Below are 17081 nucleotides of genomic sequence, written 5' to 3' on the forward strand. Positions count from 1 at the left end.
GAACAAGATCTTAAGGCGTCAATATAAAGTATTTACCGACTTTTAAAATTTGTATCTTTTGTAGAGTTTGCACCAGAACCCGCAATTCATGGGTACGATTTACAGACGCATAAAAATGTTATGTTGCGATATCACTTTACATTTAATAAAGATTTCTTAAAATGTCGTAGTAAAACCCGAGAATCAGCAAATTTAAGGCAAGTATATTACAAGTTTGGACAGTTGTCGTCACGTGAAGAAGTTAATTTCGTTAAAAATCAAATTTGAATTTCAGTGAAATTTGCTTGTTTGCTGAGTATTTTGTAGCAAAATCACCCCAAAACGAACAACTGAATAGCAAAGTTCAAACTTCAGTTTGAATACGCGCAGGCGCGGCGCCGCTCAGCAGCCATCGATGTGCACATGATTACCTGAAACTGAACATCAATGTTGAAAATCCAACTTCTGTCATATGCTCAAATTTAATGCATAAACACAAGCTACCACCATTTTTTTATCTTTTCAGTCCAACAACGATTGGAAAGATCCTGTCTGGGATATTCATGTCTGTTGTTTTAAAAACGCAGACGCTTTCGAAAAGAATGCGAAGATTTTGATAGATGTGTACCCAGAGGTTGTATTTTTTATCTATGAAACGGAGGAACCTGGTAAGTAATAGATAGATAGCTTAATCCTTGTATGTCCAAATATCTCTACCACATCTACCCAGATGGCTTGGAAAGAGTATCTGAAATCTTTGAATTATATGTTAGACTAGACATGGATGTTGTATTGACATATGACGAGTATGCTTCTTAAATGATCAATGGCACCATTCCTGGCTTTGACTCATAACTGCCGGATTACTCGAAATGTCTAACTTGAATCGTGCTTGGTGCAGCATACTAGCAGGGTACGCTCATCCAATCGGGAAAGCTTGTACCACCACTAAATAGTGGTTGAAGATAAACCTATTATTATTGCCATTTTCTATTTGTTACTTGGACCTGGCAAATGATTGATTTACCTTGAATGATACAGATCATCAGACCTGTTTTGATGTTCTATAACATCTTCCACTAGGGCACCGTTTTTAAAGACATGGCGAGGATAAGTGGTCCAAAGAATATATTCAGCAACCCTAATTCCCTTTAGTTTCTCTCATGCTGTATAAAACATTTCAGAGCAAACATGCTGCCCTTTCATTGTAATTTTTATTGCAATATGATGTCTGTATGAGTCTTTGAAAGTGATCAATTGTAGGTTAAAATATAACAACAATCGATAACATGCTTGTAAAAACCGCCTTTCCGGACGTCATTCTCATTTAAGGAGTTTTTCATTTTGCAGGACTAAATTACCTGCACTTGGCAGTTATGAACAATGATCTGGAGACAGTGAAGATGCTTCTGAACACAGGTGCCAAAGTTGACCAGCGAGCAATAGGCAGGTTTTTAATACCGAACAGCCGAAAAGGTTGTCTGTCTAATAAATGCTCAGATTACTTTGTCAACGTTGACTATGGGGAATACCCTATTCACTTCGCCGCGTCGCTCGGCAACATTGATATCTATAACTATCTTGTCGAGTTTGAAGGAAACGAAGGTCAGGGAAAAGCAGACCCAAATGCACAAGATTCCAACAAGAACACCGCCTTTCACCTGGCAGTCATTCATAACAGATTGGTGAGTTTAACACTACTAGAATGCAGTATGTAGTTACATTCAATCTTTGAAATGACTCATAATTATGGACTCCAGTAAAAGAAGTTAACTATTTCTTGTGAACTGTTTCTCGATGACAAACCTTGTGGCCCTACGACATTGTTCTACAGGCGTTTTACAATATTTTATGTGCAACGATTCCTCATAGGTGGAAAGGAGTGCCCACTTGACTATCAAACTAGTAAAGGAACGAAGGAAACTGTGACACACCTCAAAAAACGTTCATATTTCAAACATGGAGTTTGAAACATAATTAAGGTGGTTTATTGTACTTTGCCAGCTTTCGTACAACTTAGTTATGTTTAGAAACAACAGTTTTATCATAATTATCTTTTAGATCTTTTTTACCAAGCCTCTTGATTTAATCCTTGAAAAAGATAAGCTTCCATTGTCATGCGCATACGACCGTAAGAAAACAAACAAGGATGAACTGACTGTACTGGAACTTGCCTGTAAAGAGGGGCGCGGTGAAATTTTCAAAGCCATGCTGAAAGCAAGCAGTAATACACTGTATGAATATGGGCCGGTGCAGTGCGTTAGTTACCCCCTTGATGGATTGGATACTATAAAAGTAGACGGGAAACTTGGTAAGCATTCTTTTTATTGCTGTCAATTTCAGTATCAAATTAGGTGTCTATCGATATCAATCGAAGCCCTTGTAACAGACCGGAACCTACCATGGATAATCGATCGTGCTGTTTAAAACTGTCAAGTTGTCAATTTACGTGTTTCGATGAAGATTTTGCGACTGACTACCTTTCGGTCATACATTTGTAGTTTATGAAGGCAGACGAGTACGACAATATATGGGTCCATACATCTATCGTTTTAATAAGAGGACCCGTACCAACTCTTTTATTTTTTGTATCTTTGGCTTTTTAGGCTCGGTCTTTTTATTTAAAGAATTAAGGCAGTGTGCGCGCCGCAAGAGAAAGACGTAAACTTTAGATTAAACTTTTCTCAATGAACCTTTTAAACATTTTCTTAAAACATCCCTTTGTTATCTCTACATGTATATGCAAAATAATCAATTTTTAATGTTTTGAAAAACTGAGGCAATGCAATTGTTTCTGAGATCAAAAGCTTCAAACTGAGCCCCCACAAGCGGTAGACCAGAATTCTTTTTTAAAAAGTGAGAGTCCGAATATCTGTTCCGGAGGCGCATTCTACCTTACCTTTGCAAGGCTGTACTCCACAGAGGTGCTGCTGCCGACGCGACAGCTCTTTAATAGTCTGTAACTCTTCTTTTTATCGAAACTGTGAGATCTAGTCCCTTCTCTTGTAGATGCCAAATCAGCCTTGCAACGGATTGTCTTCGGTGGCACAGATGGACATTTAGATATGTTGGAGGATGGTGCGATTTATCATCTGATAAAGGAAAAGTGGGATATATTTGCCGAGGTAACTTACCTTTTTGTTTGCATTAACAAGTGCAGGTAGTTGCAATAATTGTAGCCCAGGGGCCCTTGTTTGCCGTGTTGGCTTTTCAGCCCAGGCCCGTAGGGCTACAAATGCTTCCATAAAAAACGTGGCAATTTTGTACAGCAGATCTGCTTTGCACAGAAACGGCCCAACTGGCGGCGAATCTCCCTTTACCTCACCGAAATTTTACCAAAGACTTGCTTCCTGGTCATAATAAGCACCCCATCGACGTAATTCAAATGCTCGATAGTTGTAATGTAGGCTGAAAAATGACAGTTGAACGACTCTTAGTGTAGTTTTTCCTACGAAATGGAGGCTGATTGAAAGAAAAACTACGCTCAGAGTCGTTTGAACTATCATTATTCAGCATAAATTACGACTATCGCATTTGGTTTCCGTCGATGGGATGCAAGACTTTGGTAAATTTTCCGTGAGATAAGAGAAGATTCGCCGCCAGTGAGAGCCGTTTCTGTGCACAGCAGATCTACGTGCAAAATTGCAACGTTTTCTATGGGAAATATTTGTAGCCCTACGGGCCGGGGCTGAATAGCCAACACGGCAAACAAAGACCCGTGGGCTACAATTATTGCAGCTAGTGACCAGGGTGTGGATGTAGACAATGTGGGTGGTGTGTGAACTGAAACATTGAAGACGCAACTTGTAAAAAATAAAAACAGTGGACATTCCTGTGTTTTGTCATTATTGTTATTCACATTATATAATTTAGTATATTCCACTTTACAGTTAAAAAAGGAAAGATTTCACTTTCTCGTCTATAATAACGAAGAAAGACACTTTCTCGATTCTCTTTTTTGTGCAGAACGAGGTAAAATGTGTAAAAACCGGCGTAACAAATCGTACAAACCTGTTATAATTTTATAATTGTGAAATAAAAATGATACACTCTCGACGCTCAAACTTAAACCAGTTTTCTTCTTTCCTCCTTATAGAAAAGGTTACTGATCCACTTCTTTTTGGCTGTTGTCCATCTTATTATGTTAAGTATAACTGTTTATCTACGACCTGAGGGAGACCTATTGAACGGCATGGACGCAGAAAACATAGTAGGTGATATTTTCAATAATGTAGCCAAAGCTTCAATCGAAAAAAAAACCCCCGCAAACCTTGCAGCATTGTGCCTGTCTTTTAAATAGAAAAGATATTAATATGTTTTCTCATTAAAAATCTGAAACATTTTTGTTGTAATACTGAGGATGGCTCATCAAGGATGTTGTAAAATTGACATTTGTTCGAAATGCGTATTGACCGTTTTAGGATGGAGATTTTATGTTGATAAACTTTTTCAAAAACAGGTTCGATATGTAGCAGAATCCATTGTGCTTTTGAACTGTGTGATATACCTGGCCTGGGAATATTTCAACATCGCAGCCCTAAGAAGTGATTACTGGAAGATTCTTGTGAGTACACGTGATGACTGCATGAGTAGCTGCGACAATGCCACCCATTAAACAGCGCACATTTGCGAACCTTTATGAACTTTAAATGGATAAACTCGTATCTTCATACATGCAATGTATCCATTGGAATTGACTTCACCTCGTTGAAGTCAATTGATAAATAATACAGTATCTTTACGCATTAAAACAATGGTAGCTCATAGCATGTCACGTGCTGCCGTGCAGGCGTCATTTCTATATTCGTCGAATACCTGTATTGTCTCTCCACTGTTATATCAGAGAGCTAACTTTCTTTCTTTAGATTGACGTTCTAACAGAAGAACATTTCTCTTGCAGTATTACATGCCGGAAAGACCAGTGTTTCTGTTGTCATGTATCCTATTTATCCTCTGTTTGCCGTTACGGTTGTTATCACAGCGTTACTTTGAAGATCATCTGATGACTGTAGCTATTCCGATGGCTTGGAGCTACATGTTGTTTTTCTTCAGGTAAGCCACCGTGCATATTGTCAGTTTTTAGAGTAACACATATTCGTTAAATTTAAAATCGTGTAAAATTGCTTGATAATTACCAAATCTTATGGTTTTAGAATTTCGGATGCAGCTGCACCGTTTCAGTCGTTTATATGTGTGTGTTATCAATTTCATCAGCTAGAAATAAATATAGACGCCGTTTGATATAATTATGTTTCGTTTGACTTCGCCATTTGACGTGCACATGAAACTGAAAAAAATGGTTTCTGTATTGTGATCCTGTCATTTTGTCTGAATCTGTATTTACGAGTTTCCGCAGTAACGAAGCGTGAATCATGTATATTTTTATGGGGAAATTGATGTAAGAAGACCGTGACATGAACTTATGAGTCAAGAGTAGATGAACTCATATCTCTTTAAATCCGACATAACCTTTTCAACAGCTTTATAGCTGTATTGAATCATGATTGTATTATTTCGATTGGCAATAAGTAATTACTAATAAATTATCATGTGACGATAAAATATATTGCAATACAAATATGGCGGTATTAATTTTTTGAATAATGCATTATTAAGACCATCGCTAACAAAAGTAAACCTCAGTTTTGACCCAATACTAAGTTACATCCGTTTTGAATTGAACTCAACTTACACACATAAGCTACGGTATATAGTTTCCCCAAAGGTTTATAGTTCTTCTGATGGTATACAGTGCCGGCATTTGTGCAATAAGTTACATCATTAGTTACCTATTTACTCCTTCGTGTTAGCTCACGTGTTCATACACGTGAGCTAATATCGCATCGATGTCTGTGTGATGTGTCTCTGTGTGTCTGTCTGTGTGTGTTTGTGTTCGTGTCTGTCTGTCTGTCTGTCTGTCTGTCTGTCTATCAGTTGGCATGGTATCTCAAGAATGGCTGATAATGTTGGAATGGAATCTGATACATAGATTATGTAAAGGAATGGCAAGATTAGTTTTTTGGTTGGTGTTTTGCTTGCATATTTTTTGTTATTTGCAATATTAATGATTTTAGAATAAATGATATACATTTAGGATGGCTGCACACTATTCGATGATATTTGCCGCAAATGTTGATCACACTGGGATATATATAAGACATAAAAGATGTTGAGGGGTGATACTATGATCTGACATCATGAAAGTCATTTAGCACTTGTTCTTTATCTAATCACTAATTCGCATATTTACTTTCATAGTGAAGGATCTATATCTCGATTGATTTGTTTTAAATTTGACGAAACTTGCTATGTACATTGAACACACAACGATATAACGTTATTAAAAGTCGTGTAGTATTTTTACTTCAGCCTATCACTTATTTGCAAATTTCACAAAGTTTCCTTATTTGGGATATTATCTAAATGAACTTGGTAAAAGTTTATTCAACTTGCTATGTACTTGAAGATACCATGATATAACATTTTTGAACGCCATGGAGAATTTTTACTCTAGCCCATTATTAATTTGCATATTTAATAATCTTTCATAATTAGAGATCCGAATCTGATCTGATCTGTATCTGAATGATCAAAGTTGACGAAACTCATATATTGAAACAAGGGCGCATTTTCAGTTCATATATGGGTTTTAACGTGCTACAGTTAGATGTTATGTTACCCGTCATTTCTAGTACACTCTGGACTTCCATCTGCTGAGAATGGGAAGAACGCATACGTAACTGAATTGTTATACATTCCATTGCAGGGGAACAGAAGGTCTTGGACAATCCGTTGTCACGATCTATCAGATGACCACCGAAGATGTTCTGCCGTTTAGTTTTCTTTGGATTACAATCATCTCTATTCTCTGCCCCGGTTAGTATATTGTTTTCGGGTTTTGTTGTCATTGTTATGTTTTACTTTGCATTTGCTCGACAATGCCTAGCACTTTGTCTCTGCTTTTCAATGCTCCTTTCCATTTAATAGTGATGTTGGCAAGATTTCCTTTCTTAGTGTAATACCCTTTAGCAAACCGATGAATTATACGACAGAATCCAAAGATTTCTCTGCGTGATTTAAGTGGTACGGGGAGATGGAATGTTGTGTAGCGTCGAAAACAGTACCGAAGCGACCAATGAACGACAAAAAAATCCTGGCATTTCACAATAGTCGAAGATGTTAGGCGTACCCTGTGGAACGAAAATTCATGTCGCGATCGAGCAGAGATCAAATCGTTGTTTAGCGTAATTATTTCTCAAACATTACGATTTTCAAACTTGGTGTCGTCGTTTGTGTGATACAATCATTGAAGCATATACAATCTTGATCTTGTCAGATCTTGTTAGATACCTCTTTTGCTTATGTAAATTACAGTCGCTGGGTAAAAGATCAATACAAAGTTCTAAGTTTATTGGCCCCTCATCCACCACTACCGAAACTTACCATACGATGAAATTTCACCAGTTACAGAAGCAGGCACATGAAAATATTGCACACCTTTTGCAATAAGGTGAACTTGCAAAGGCGGTGGCTCCAAACGTGTTTGCAACTGTAGTTGATGGCTGGTGAAACTTCCCCGAAGGTCTGCCTAAATGTGACCTGCACCCTCTCGTTGTTCCAGCACATTTCGACTAAGGAACGCATTAATTCTACTTAATTCCAGCTTTCCTTCAAAACCAACCATCGGTGCATTTCTGCGAAAGCGATATTGAGTATTATTACTCCTCCCCGTTCTTTTCTCCCAGACTGAAAACCAAAACAATCAAGCAAACAAACAAACAAACAAACAATAACCAAAAAACTCAAGAAAACGACAAGAACAAGTATAGTCAGATGTTTGTATGTCGACGACAGTATTGAGACATCCATTATCCTGATCGTTCTTCATTCCTTATCCTACGTTTATTCTTGCGGCCACCTATGAAATTGACCTCACCGCATGAAAATATCAAGACTGCAGTCTCGAGCCTGACGATGATGTTGAATTTGAAAATTGTAATTTTCGGTCCAGCTGTAGTTGGTAACGCTGCTAATACCTGATGACTGTTATCCCTGGTTTTATCCGTATAATGAAATGCATTTCCAAAACTATCCGATAAAGACATGGTTTTGCTAATCGGAGTGTTATTATCAACAAAAGCGAAACTTGAAATTCAAGTATCATCAAGAGCAGACGACAATGTTTACATGTAGAAAGTAGTTCCGACAAGGGTTTTGTAGAATTAGTTAATCTGCATCTTAGCTTTAAGAAAATTCTTCTCACAAAACAGAATTTTCCAACGAAGCGTCAAATTGTCCTGCAAAATCCACCAAAATACATATGTAAATTTCTATACATGCCAGGGAATAGGCTTTGGAAGATTACATTACCGGGGAGGGACGGCATTAACTTTGGTTTATGAGTACTTGCAGCATAAACCCTAGAAAGAGCTTAGGGTCTATGTTTGCACTATAGTCTTGTGAAAAATACCATTTTAAATATTTCTTTCTACTAGGAATCTTGTAGAAATTACATGAAAGGTAAGATTTGATTTCATTGAAAAGGTAGGGTGTTGATATCACGCAAGTGACGATGCCGATATATTCAAAATGTCTCTTTTGTCCTTTTGTTTGCAGTGTTCTTCTTCCCGTACAACGGCATGGAGGGAATAGAGTCCTTTGATACATTCTACGGCAGCTGGATGTATCTGTTTCACATGACCTTCGACGAATCTGAGGTAAGCATGCCGTTATCTGACATAACGAAATAACAAACATGCCGAATGAAAACTGTGTTAAGACATTTTCAGGACAGACTAAATCGATTTGTTGACATTACAAGTAATCGCGTCAAGCAAACCGATAAGATAATAAGTGCCCATAGGAATCCCGAGGCTTTCAGCGAATAGTGAAGATTTTCATTCCGGCGAGATGTCACTTTTGCTTTATGTGCTTTACGTATTAATGTAATTTTTTTACTCATTCATCCATTCATTCATTCACTAATTTATTAATTAATTAATTTAATTTTAAACCTTATTTAATTTTGACTTTCAGCTTCTGATCAGCGGGAAAGTGAGTATCTATGTATATAATTAAACATTTTTGGATGATGCACTTGATTTTAGATAAATTTAATCAAATAAAAATGTTTTAATATAGTTAACAGAATCGCTGCTTTGAAGTCGAAGATGATAGATTCCAACATCATAAAATGATTTCAATGCTTCAATATACTGCCGTGAGCAAAGAGAAATTGTATTGTTTGACATTAACCGGTAATCGTATAGCACGAGGCTAAACTCGCTAGATCAACATAACTAGGTTGAGTAATCTAAACTGTAGAGAGATCGCGCAATGTATAGCAGTTACTGGTTCGATTTATTCACCATACACTCATGTGCTAAGATCATAAAAAGGGATTGACATGACCATAGGTTTACAAGAAAGCTAGAAATTTACTGTGAACGGAAATCTATAACTAGTGTCTGTCCATTTATTAAGCCAATGATGTATGGTGTTTCTTTTTAGTTAGGGGTTCATGTTCTTTCTTGGGCTAAACAGCGAAATGTTAGGGTATCTGTCTCAAATTGTGTGTCTGGAAGTCCCCTTTCAGAAAGAGGTTGAATAATTGACTAATGACTGCAAATCTATCCTTGCATTGGTGTGGCTTTCGACACTCGCAATCGTGAAAAACTCGTCTTAGATTCAAGCGAGTTTACTTTCTTAGTGCCGGCCATTTTGACAGTCCATTCATCAGATACGAATGCTTTGGTGTTGCAAGTACGTTTCAACGCAAGGTTAATTATAAAGTGTGTAGGTTTCCAAAAAGGCTGATGCCATGGATGTCAAGTTTGGATCAAGGACGATTTTTGCCATTGGCGAGGAAGCCTTTTCCAAATTAAGAAGAAATAGATAGGTCTGAGAAATTACAGCAGGCAGACAGATGAGAGAACTGACGAATGGACGTATGATAGTCCACTGTTTAAATTCTAGCCTGACATTTTCATGTTTTTTTTTATAGAACTACGACTTAGGACTTAATCTAACAAATAGACTGTGATTTTAACCTGCATCTTACTCAAACAAAGTGAATTGAAGTGAATAACTCTGAAATAAATGTGTGAAAACTTGGCAAAAAAAAGCATCCCGCCATAAATCTTAAAATTGAACTTTTGACATGTGAACATGACATACAAATGACTTTCTCACATCATATTTGGTTCTCTATAAAGTTAGTATGGCAGTGTCTATAAGCATTTAGTGATTGGCGCACTGCAATAGATTAGTTGGTTGGGGGCATGTTGAAAATCTAGCATATACGGTTTGACCGCATATAGACAATTTACTGTTCATCAGGCATGAATATAAGATATCAGTAACCATCATCAAACTATTGATTTAAGTACAATAGACGACTGAGCCCTCTCCAATCAGTTCCGTATATACATCTTCAAAACTCCACCTTATGTTGGCTAGGCTCTTCAAAAGTGAAATAGAAACTGTTTGCTTCGTAAGAGAATCACAACACTGGAGAACTTCTGACACCCTTAAGCGATTCTGATCAGTTCAGAAATGAATCTGGCTACTACGTTAAATTTCATTTCATCAAAATGGTACTCCCTGTGATATACACATGAAAGACAGACAGGCAGACAGATAGACAGACAGAAAGGTATAGGTACGGCATCTGCTGAAAACAGGCGCTAAAGAGCTGAAATGTTTATTCCTTAGTTATCGTAAATGAGCAAAACAATACAACAAAAACCATCACCCCGCCATCACTCGAACATTTCTCGATTTTTATTTCAGAATGATGAGATAGAATTGAGCAGAAGGCCAATAATGACGGACATTCTATTTGCTGCCTTCATGATTTTTATTCCTATCTTATTTAGGAATATGTTAATCGGTAGGTCAGAGCCTCTTAAATTGACCCATTAGAGAATATACAAAAAACACATTCATTGATGAGCCGGAAACTTAAATAAGTAACAGTAGTGTTCATTGCCATTGTAAACACGTGCGTTTGTATGTCAGAAACTTGTTACTTGGTATGAGAGATATAAATCATTTTATTAATGAAATAGTTCCTTTATTCATTGTTTGACTGATTGACCAACACACTGACTTACAAACTAACTGATCGATAGATCGATCGATCGATTGATTGATTGATTATATGGCATCAGTAAATCAAATGATAACATTTGCATTATCCGTATGCCGGATAAGACGACATTTCCGTCGGTACCAGTGTTTCAGCATATACTTATCTTGACCTTTGAACAGCTAAGATGGCTAAATCGTACAAGACGATCGAACAGCGTGCAAGCAGAGAATGGATCTCACAGGTTAGTGGATTCAGTCAGCGAGAGCTTAATGGCTTTGGTCAGAATAGGAAAATCGTTCTTGTAATAAAAAATTCTCCAAAAATATGGTATGTAGATCTTGAACATAGATTATGACGTGTCTAGGACATGAGGTAAAAAGAACATTGGCAAAAGTTCAAGAGCGTACCGACAGGTATCTCATGGGGATATTTGTACAGAGTGGGCAAACTTTGAAATGGAGTGTTAAGGTAATCGGTTACATGCATTTAATGTACATGCTCACATGTCGAAGGACAATTTTCTTTGAAAGAATGGGATTTATTTTTCGACGAACATTTCCATGAACAACGCCCGTGTGACTAATACTTGGATATTGCATTTTCTTAACAGAAGGCTAGAGTAATTATGGTTTTGGAGCATTCTTGTAGCAAGTCAGAATTACAGAAATACCGACAGCGCTATACTACTACAGCACAGGATGTCAGGTACGGCATGTATTAGATTCCCCTAACTATTTCCATGAGAAAGATAGATATTGACCGGTATACGCTGGAGGTAAAAAATAATATAACAATGCTAGGTATTTGATGCGTTGGATTATTCGAGGAAGCAATTATTACTGGTTGAAGAACAGCCATATCGACTTGAATGTTTATAGGTCTATAGGTCTACATAATGACATTAGACCAGTCAAAGCCCATCGGCCACATAAACACCTCTTCAATTACAAGCACCTGACAATGCACCGTTGGAGCATTTTATGATCATGTTATTTAATTAGATATCAATAAGTTACTCCAAACTGATAAGATCGTGTAAAAAATGAAGGCAAATAGATAATCTCAACTTTTCAGAAAATGTAGGGCTTTGGATCATGCAATGATTTTCGAATAGAACACAGTTCATTTCATCAAAACCAATGAGACAGGGATACTCGAAAAGTAGTGGGCTGATGAGATATTGGAAAACATCCTAAGGTTGAGTCGGAGATATCGTGGTATAATATTGCACTTGAATTCCCAGCTGTACCTAATTTTGACTTAATAATTTGACAAGGGTATCTTTACCAATACCAGATACCCTCGTATACCTGTAAATGTAATACAATGCATCAAGTCGAATGTACTTGGTTCGTATATAAATCATCTCTTTGTGATCTATCTATGATCATGCTGCCGCTGTACAATGAGATAGTGCATAAATTCGAAATATTTTGTTGAATTTACAGATTTTACAATAATACAGCCTTATATTAAATGAAGTACATGGATTATGTACGAAACGAACTAGTACCGTCTTCGAGTAATCGACTATCTTCAATATAATTATGGCCCAACATCAAACATAGACCAGTATAAATTGCGATAATCTTGAGCAAACGTACGCTGAGTTAGCCCACGATGCTGCAACATAAAGAAAGTATAGGACCTCCACCACTTACAAAATACTCCATGATGTTTTTGATGATCAACAGCGGGACACTTGCATCTGTGAACCAAAACCATGCAGACTTCAGCGATTCCTTGACGATAATAAGACCAACTCCCTCAGCACGATTGCAGAGAAAGATCGGCAGCTCGTCCACACGGGAGAGACTTTCTCTGCAACATTGGAAGGTAAGCACACTACAAATATGAAAGGGTATCAGTGTCATACAAACACGTGCGGTGGCGGTATAACATACACCAAAGTTGTTAATTACCCGGCGATAGCCCTACAATTTTACTGAGAAAATAGGGCTCGGAAATCACCACAAACCAACACCTGTTTTACTGAAGAGAATGCCAAAACTGATAGTAAGGTAACATACATTACATGGCAGCAACAACTATAAACACAGGGTCGACAACAATGTAGCGGGATGAACTCGCTGGATATCAGAATCGACTTTGGAACGGACAATTCAACAGAGCTTAAAACATTTTTGAGTGCGTGCATCAGGCATGGTACATGTATTTGTTTGTTCTATGTGTATTTACATGTCAATAGTATTTTTCTGTTTGTTATGAAGTCGAATTATCTCCTCGTAAAGTAATTGGATCTTACACACACACACGTTTTCTAAGTTATGCTGTGTTTAGTGCCTGGACTCCAATTTTCTGTCTTCACTAGTTACTAGTTACTCAGGATCGTCGCTGGGTAATGATCAGCTCTAGCGCGTGCAATGCACCTGGTACATGTCACTATGTAATAATTGCTGTACTCCTTGTTTCGATTGATTGCAGGTGCCGCTTTTACTTAGTTGCTGTTTAATCTAGAATGTAAATGACTTTGCGTAATCACTCAAATGAATTTTAGTTACACAATTATTCAAATAATACTAGCAACCCAATTTTCAGGCACTGTATTCCTACTTGAAGTTTTTGTAAATTAATTTCCATCATATCATGGTGTAAACCGACGTTTGTCGATATTGTCTTGACCCAAGAGTGTTTTATATTTCTGTCTTTCAAGGTGATAAGAAAAGCTGACAATAAACTGCCAACTGGAGAGGATGCCAATTCCAAGGACTTGGACGCTGAGACCAAAGCGAAAGCTGAAAGCCCGAATGTCGAGATCACAGACAAAGCTGGATGCTGGGGCCAATTGGTTGAAAAATTGCCAGGATCTGTCCTAGACACTGGCATATTCAAATGGCTTTATGGGATGGCCGGGAAGTTAGACAAACTAAGTTGTTGCAAAAATCATTAAAAGGCAAATGGAGGCATGGTGTCAGATTCATAAAATACAAGAAGAAATCATGTTTTATTTGAAATGAGTGGAAGCAAATTCAGTAAAATTTAGTCCATACTACATTGTATTAAAGCTTTGCTCTCCAAACGCTAGCGACGTCTATGGTCAAAAACATGGGCCAAACACTGCCCGTTTATTTTGTTCCTGACTATGCTAAACTTAGAAAATACATGGCAATGCCAGGTATTTGTCGTGTAGATTATCGCAGAAGAAAGACAGTAAGTTGGAAAAGGTCCCCATTGAAGGTATTCATATGTTTGAAATATTTGCATTATGGCATACTGCTTAACCTTTCACAACATAATTATTTTGTATAAAACCAGACAAAAATCTTCCAACCACGCCTGGCGTGACTTCGCCGGAGACAGCACGTTCATGTACATGGTTACTGGGCGATTATCATTACATAGTGGTGGCTATTTTAGATCGAATATGTATATTTGTGTTCTTCGTGTTAGTGTCGCTTTAAGGATATTTCGAAATTCATGTGGTTGTTAGTGCGCCAAGAACACTATGCATGTCACGGCGTGTTCTTCTATATCATATGTCATCATGACCATGTGTCTTTGGTGTCATGAAAGAGATATAAATAAGTTACTGTTCTCGACAACGTTATGAATAAGTGTTACATCCATCAATAAAATCGTACAATGAACACGATAATCTGGTCTAATTCAATGGGTGATCCTCAATGTACGGATAAAATGTGCATAGAATTGCGCATTGTATCAAGAATCTTATATGGTAACCTAATGGCGACAATGGTACAGCAGTTCAAGGTCATTCAAAGGCACGCTCCAGTCGCTAGTTAGAACCTGTGGTGTGTCCTGAGGTGTAATGCGTTACCAGAAACACATTTGGTATTTCCCGATGCCTGAAATACCAATGTGTTCCTAGTAACAGGTGTCTGCAAGGCATAATAAAACGGGCGCGACGGTATAGCCTAAATAAAGACGAGGTCATCTTGTGTAATGAAATAACGTTATTTATTGCTGATACAATTGGTTTAGTTTTTAGATTTATAAATAATAACCTTAAATAAAAAATTACAAAGCTTATTAAGATGACAGACTTTTGGTCATGATTACATATGAAAGTGGGTCATGGTAACGAAAAATATCCAGTTCACCTTTAAGTATCATAGACTGTAGCCTACTGTCTAATTTTGTACTAGGCGAAACAAAAATGCCTTAGAATTCACTCGTCACAAATAATGATCCCACAGATTTAGACACAATTTAAGATTTAAAGGGGAGAAGCTCTTCGTCTTTTTCTGTTACTGATAGCATGCATTCTTGATTAACGTGTCATTTAATAATTCAATTAGACTAGTCGCAGTCAGTAGCTGTGCTAGTGAAGGTGTCGTATTTACACACGTTCGTTCTTTTCAATGCAGTAACATAGATAGTAGGTTAGTGCAAGGGTAAGGTCATTATCAAATTAACTTTCAACTAAAGACAGTAATAGCTAAGCTTGAAAGGAAGTTTATTAATTTTCTTATTCATATTATTCATACTATGACGCTATTGTTGTGACTTTTACCTTGATCTTTGTTTAATCTCTGGCTTATCTGTTTTATATGTTAATGCCTTCATACGCGTAGTTCAATTACTGTTATAACACAACGATCCCAAATAAAATCTTGAGTTGAAATTGACAGAACGAGAGGTTGTACTAATCTCCTTGATTTGTTTTAACTGTTATGAAATCTCAGGCAAATGCGATAACTTAGGACACTCTAGTGCAGCTATCATTGCATGTCCGAAACAGCGAGAGAAACTTAGTGTCAAGGTTACCTTTTTGACTTTCGCCACAAGAAGTTCATTTAACTTAATTCATTGTCAATAGAAAAAAATCAACAAATTGTTCCTATTCTGAGTGTGTCGTACACGTTCGGTGTATAGTCATAGATATCTTAGTATCCAGAAGTGATATATGATTTCCTGTATTCATTGCTTTTTCAAAATATTAACAGTTGTAGCTCCTGTCCCATCACAAGGCCTACTTATTATTTACGAAAATTTAATGGCATTCATACATTTTTAGATTTTTTCCAGATTAAAGTCATAAAATGCGGCAAAACAGTTCTAGATTTTGTATAATTATTACTAACATTAGAACCATTGGACGACATCAAAATGTTGGGAGCCAAAATATTTAAAGGTCTCCCTATAGGCAGAGCACAACTTTCAAGTACCCCTTGACTACCCCAAGAATTTTCGAATCCCCCCTTTATTCTTCCAGCCCTAGCTCACCATTTTTTGAACGCGGCCTTGGTGTATTTCTCGATGTAATTGATAACTTTTAAAAAGCACGTACTGCTATAGGGATCCTCTGGGAACTCAAAGTACGCCACACTTTCAGCCTAGCTTTGGTAAACAAACGAATAATGATCGTCCAAAAACTGCATAGGTGACATACCCCCGGTAATTTCTCTGTAAAACAGCGCTTTAGCGAGATTTGCAATCACACAAAGAAGGTCGCATTACTTTTCCCGCTTAAATTCTGGATTTCAGCCTCACCACCACAATATTTCCAAGCTCATCTGACAAGCGACACATATATTAAATGTGTTGTTTCGTAATGATTAAATATTCGACAATCCAAATATCATTTTGATAATCACAATAAAAACCTTATCATACAAGTCGTCCAATGCAAGTACCAATTGCGATGGCAATCGATCAGATACAATTCACGACAAACACATGGTCTTTTCAAAGTTTTGATCAACAAAAAATGCATGGACATCAGCGGCTGTTCATACGCTTAAATCTTCTGCAACTTCGATTGTTTTCGCCCAACAACTTGAACAAAAGCATGTTCGCATGAATTAAGAAGAGCTCGTGCTATGTTCGAACGGCGTTTAAATTTTTTTACATTCAGTGATTTGGACTAAGCTAAATTCTAGTCTTAGGCACACGCATTACGTATCCCTCAAAAGTCAACCTGGTCTTAGTCCCTCCGAAGTTCCTATGCTATCCAATAGATCAGCTGCATAGTACACGAAGGAGCTCTAAGTTCTCTTCACCGTAGTGAAAATTATATTAGAAATGC

General features: G+C 37.3%; 1 protein-coding gene and 1 long non-coding RNA gene across 2 annotated transcripts; both read left to right on the plus strand.

The window, feature by feature from the left end:
- Positions 1-513: 513 nt before the first annotated feature.
- On the plus strand, positions 514-2284 carry LOC139134278 (uncharacterized). Its single transcript, XR_011552764.1, has 3 exons — positions 514-647; positions 1330-1664; positions 2041-2284. It is a non-coding gene; the product is annotated as an uncharacterized lncRNA (long non-coding RNA).
- A 709-nt stretch (positions 2285-2993) lies between these two features.
- On the plus strand, positions 2994-14608 carry LOC139134279 (transient receptor potential cation channel subfamily V member 3-like). Its single transcript, XM_070701179.1, has 12 exons — positions 2994-3104; positions 4076-4189; positions 4439-4543; positions 4880-5031; positions 6746-6855; positions 8596-8696; positions 9016-9033; positions 10771-10870; positions 11251-11312; positions 11682-11776; positions 12766-12907; positions 13746-14608. Exons 1-12 carry the CDS (start codon positions 3045-3047, stop codon positions 13980-13982), a joined length of 1296 nt encoding a protein of 431 aa, XP_070557280.1. The 5' UTR covers positions 2994-3044; the 3' UTR covers positions 13983-14608.
- Positions 14609-17081: the final 2473 nt, after the last annotated feature.

This window comes from Ptychodera flava, chromosome 6, assembly GCF_041260155.1.
Source record: "Ptychodera flava strain L36383 chromosome 6, AS_Pfla_20210202, whole genome shotgun sequence".
Lineage (NCBI taxonomy): Eukaryota > Metazoa > Hemichordata > Enteropneusta > Ptychoderidae > Ptychodera > Ptychodera flava.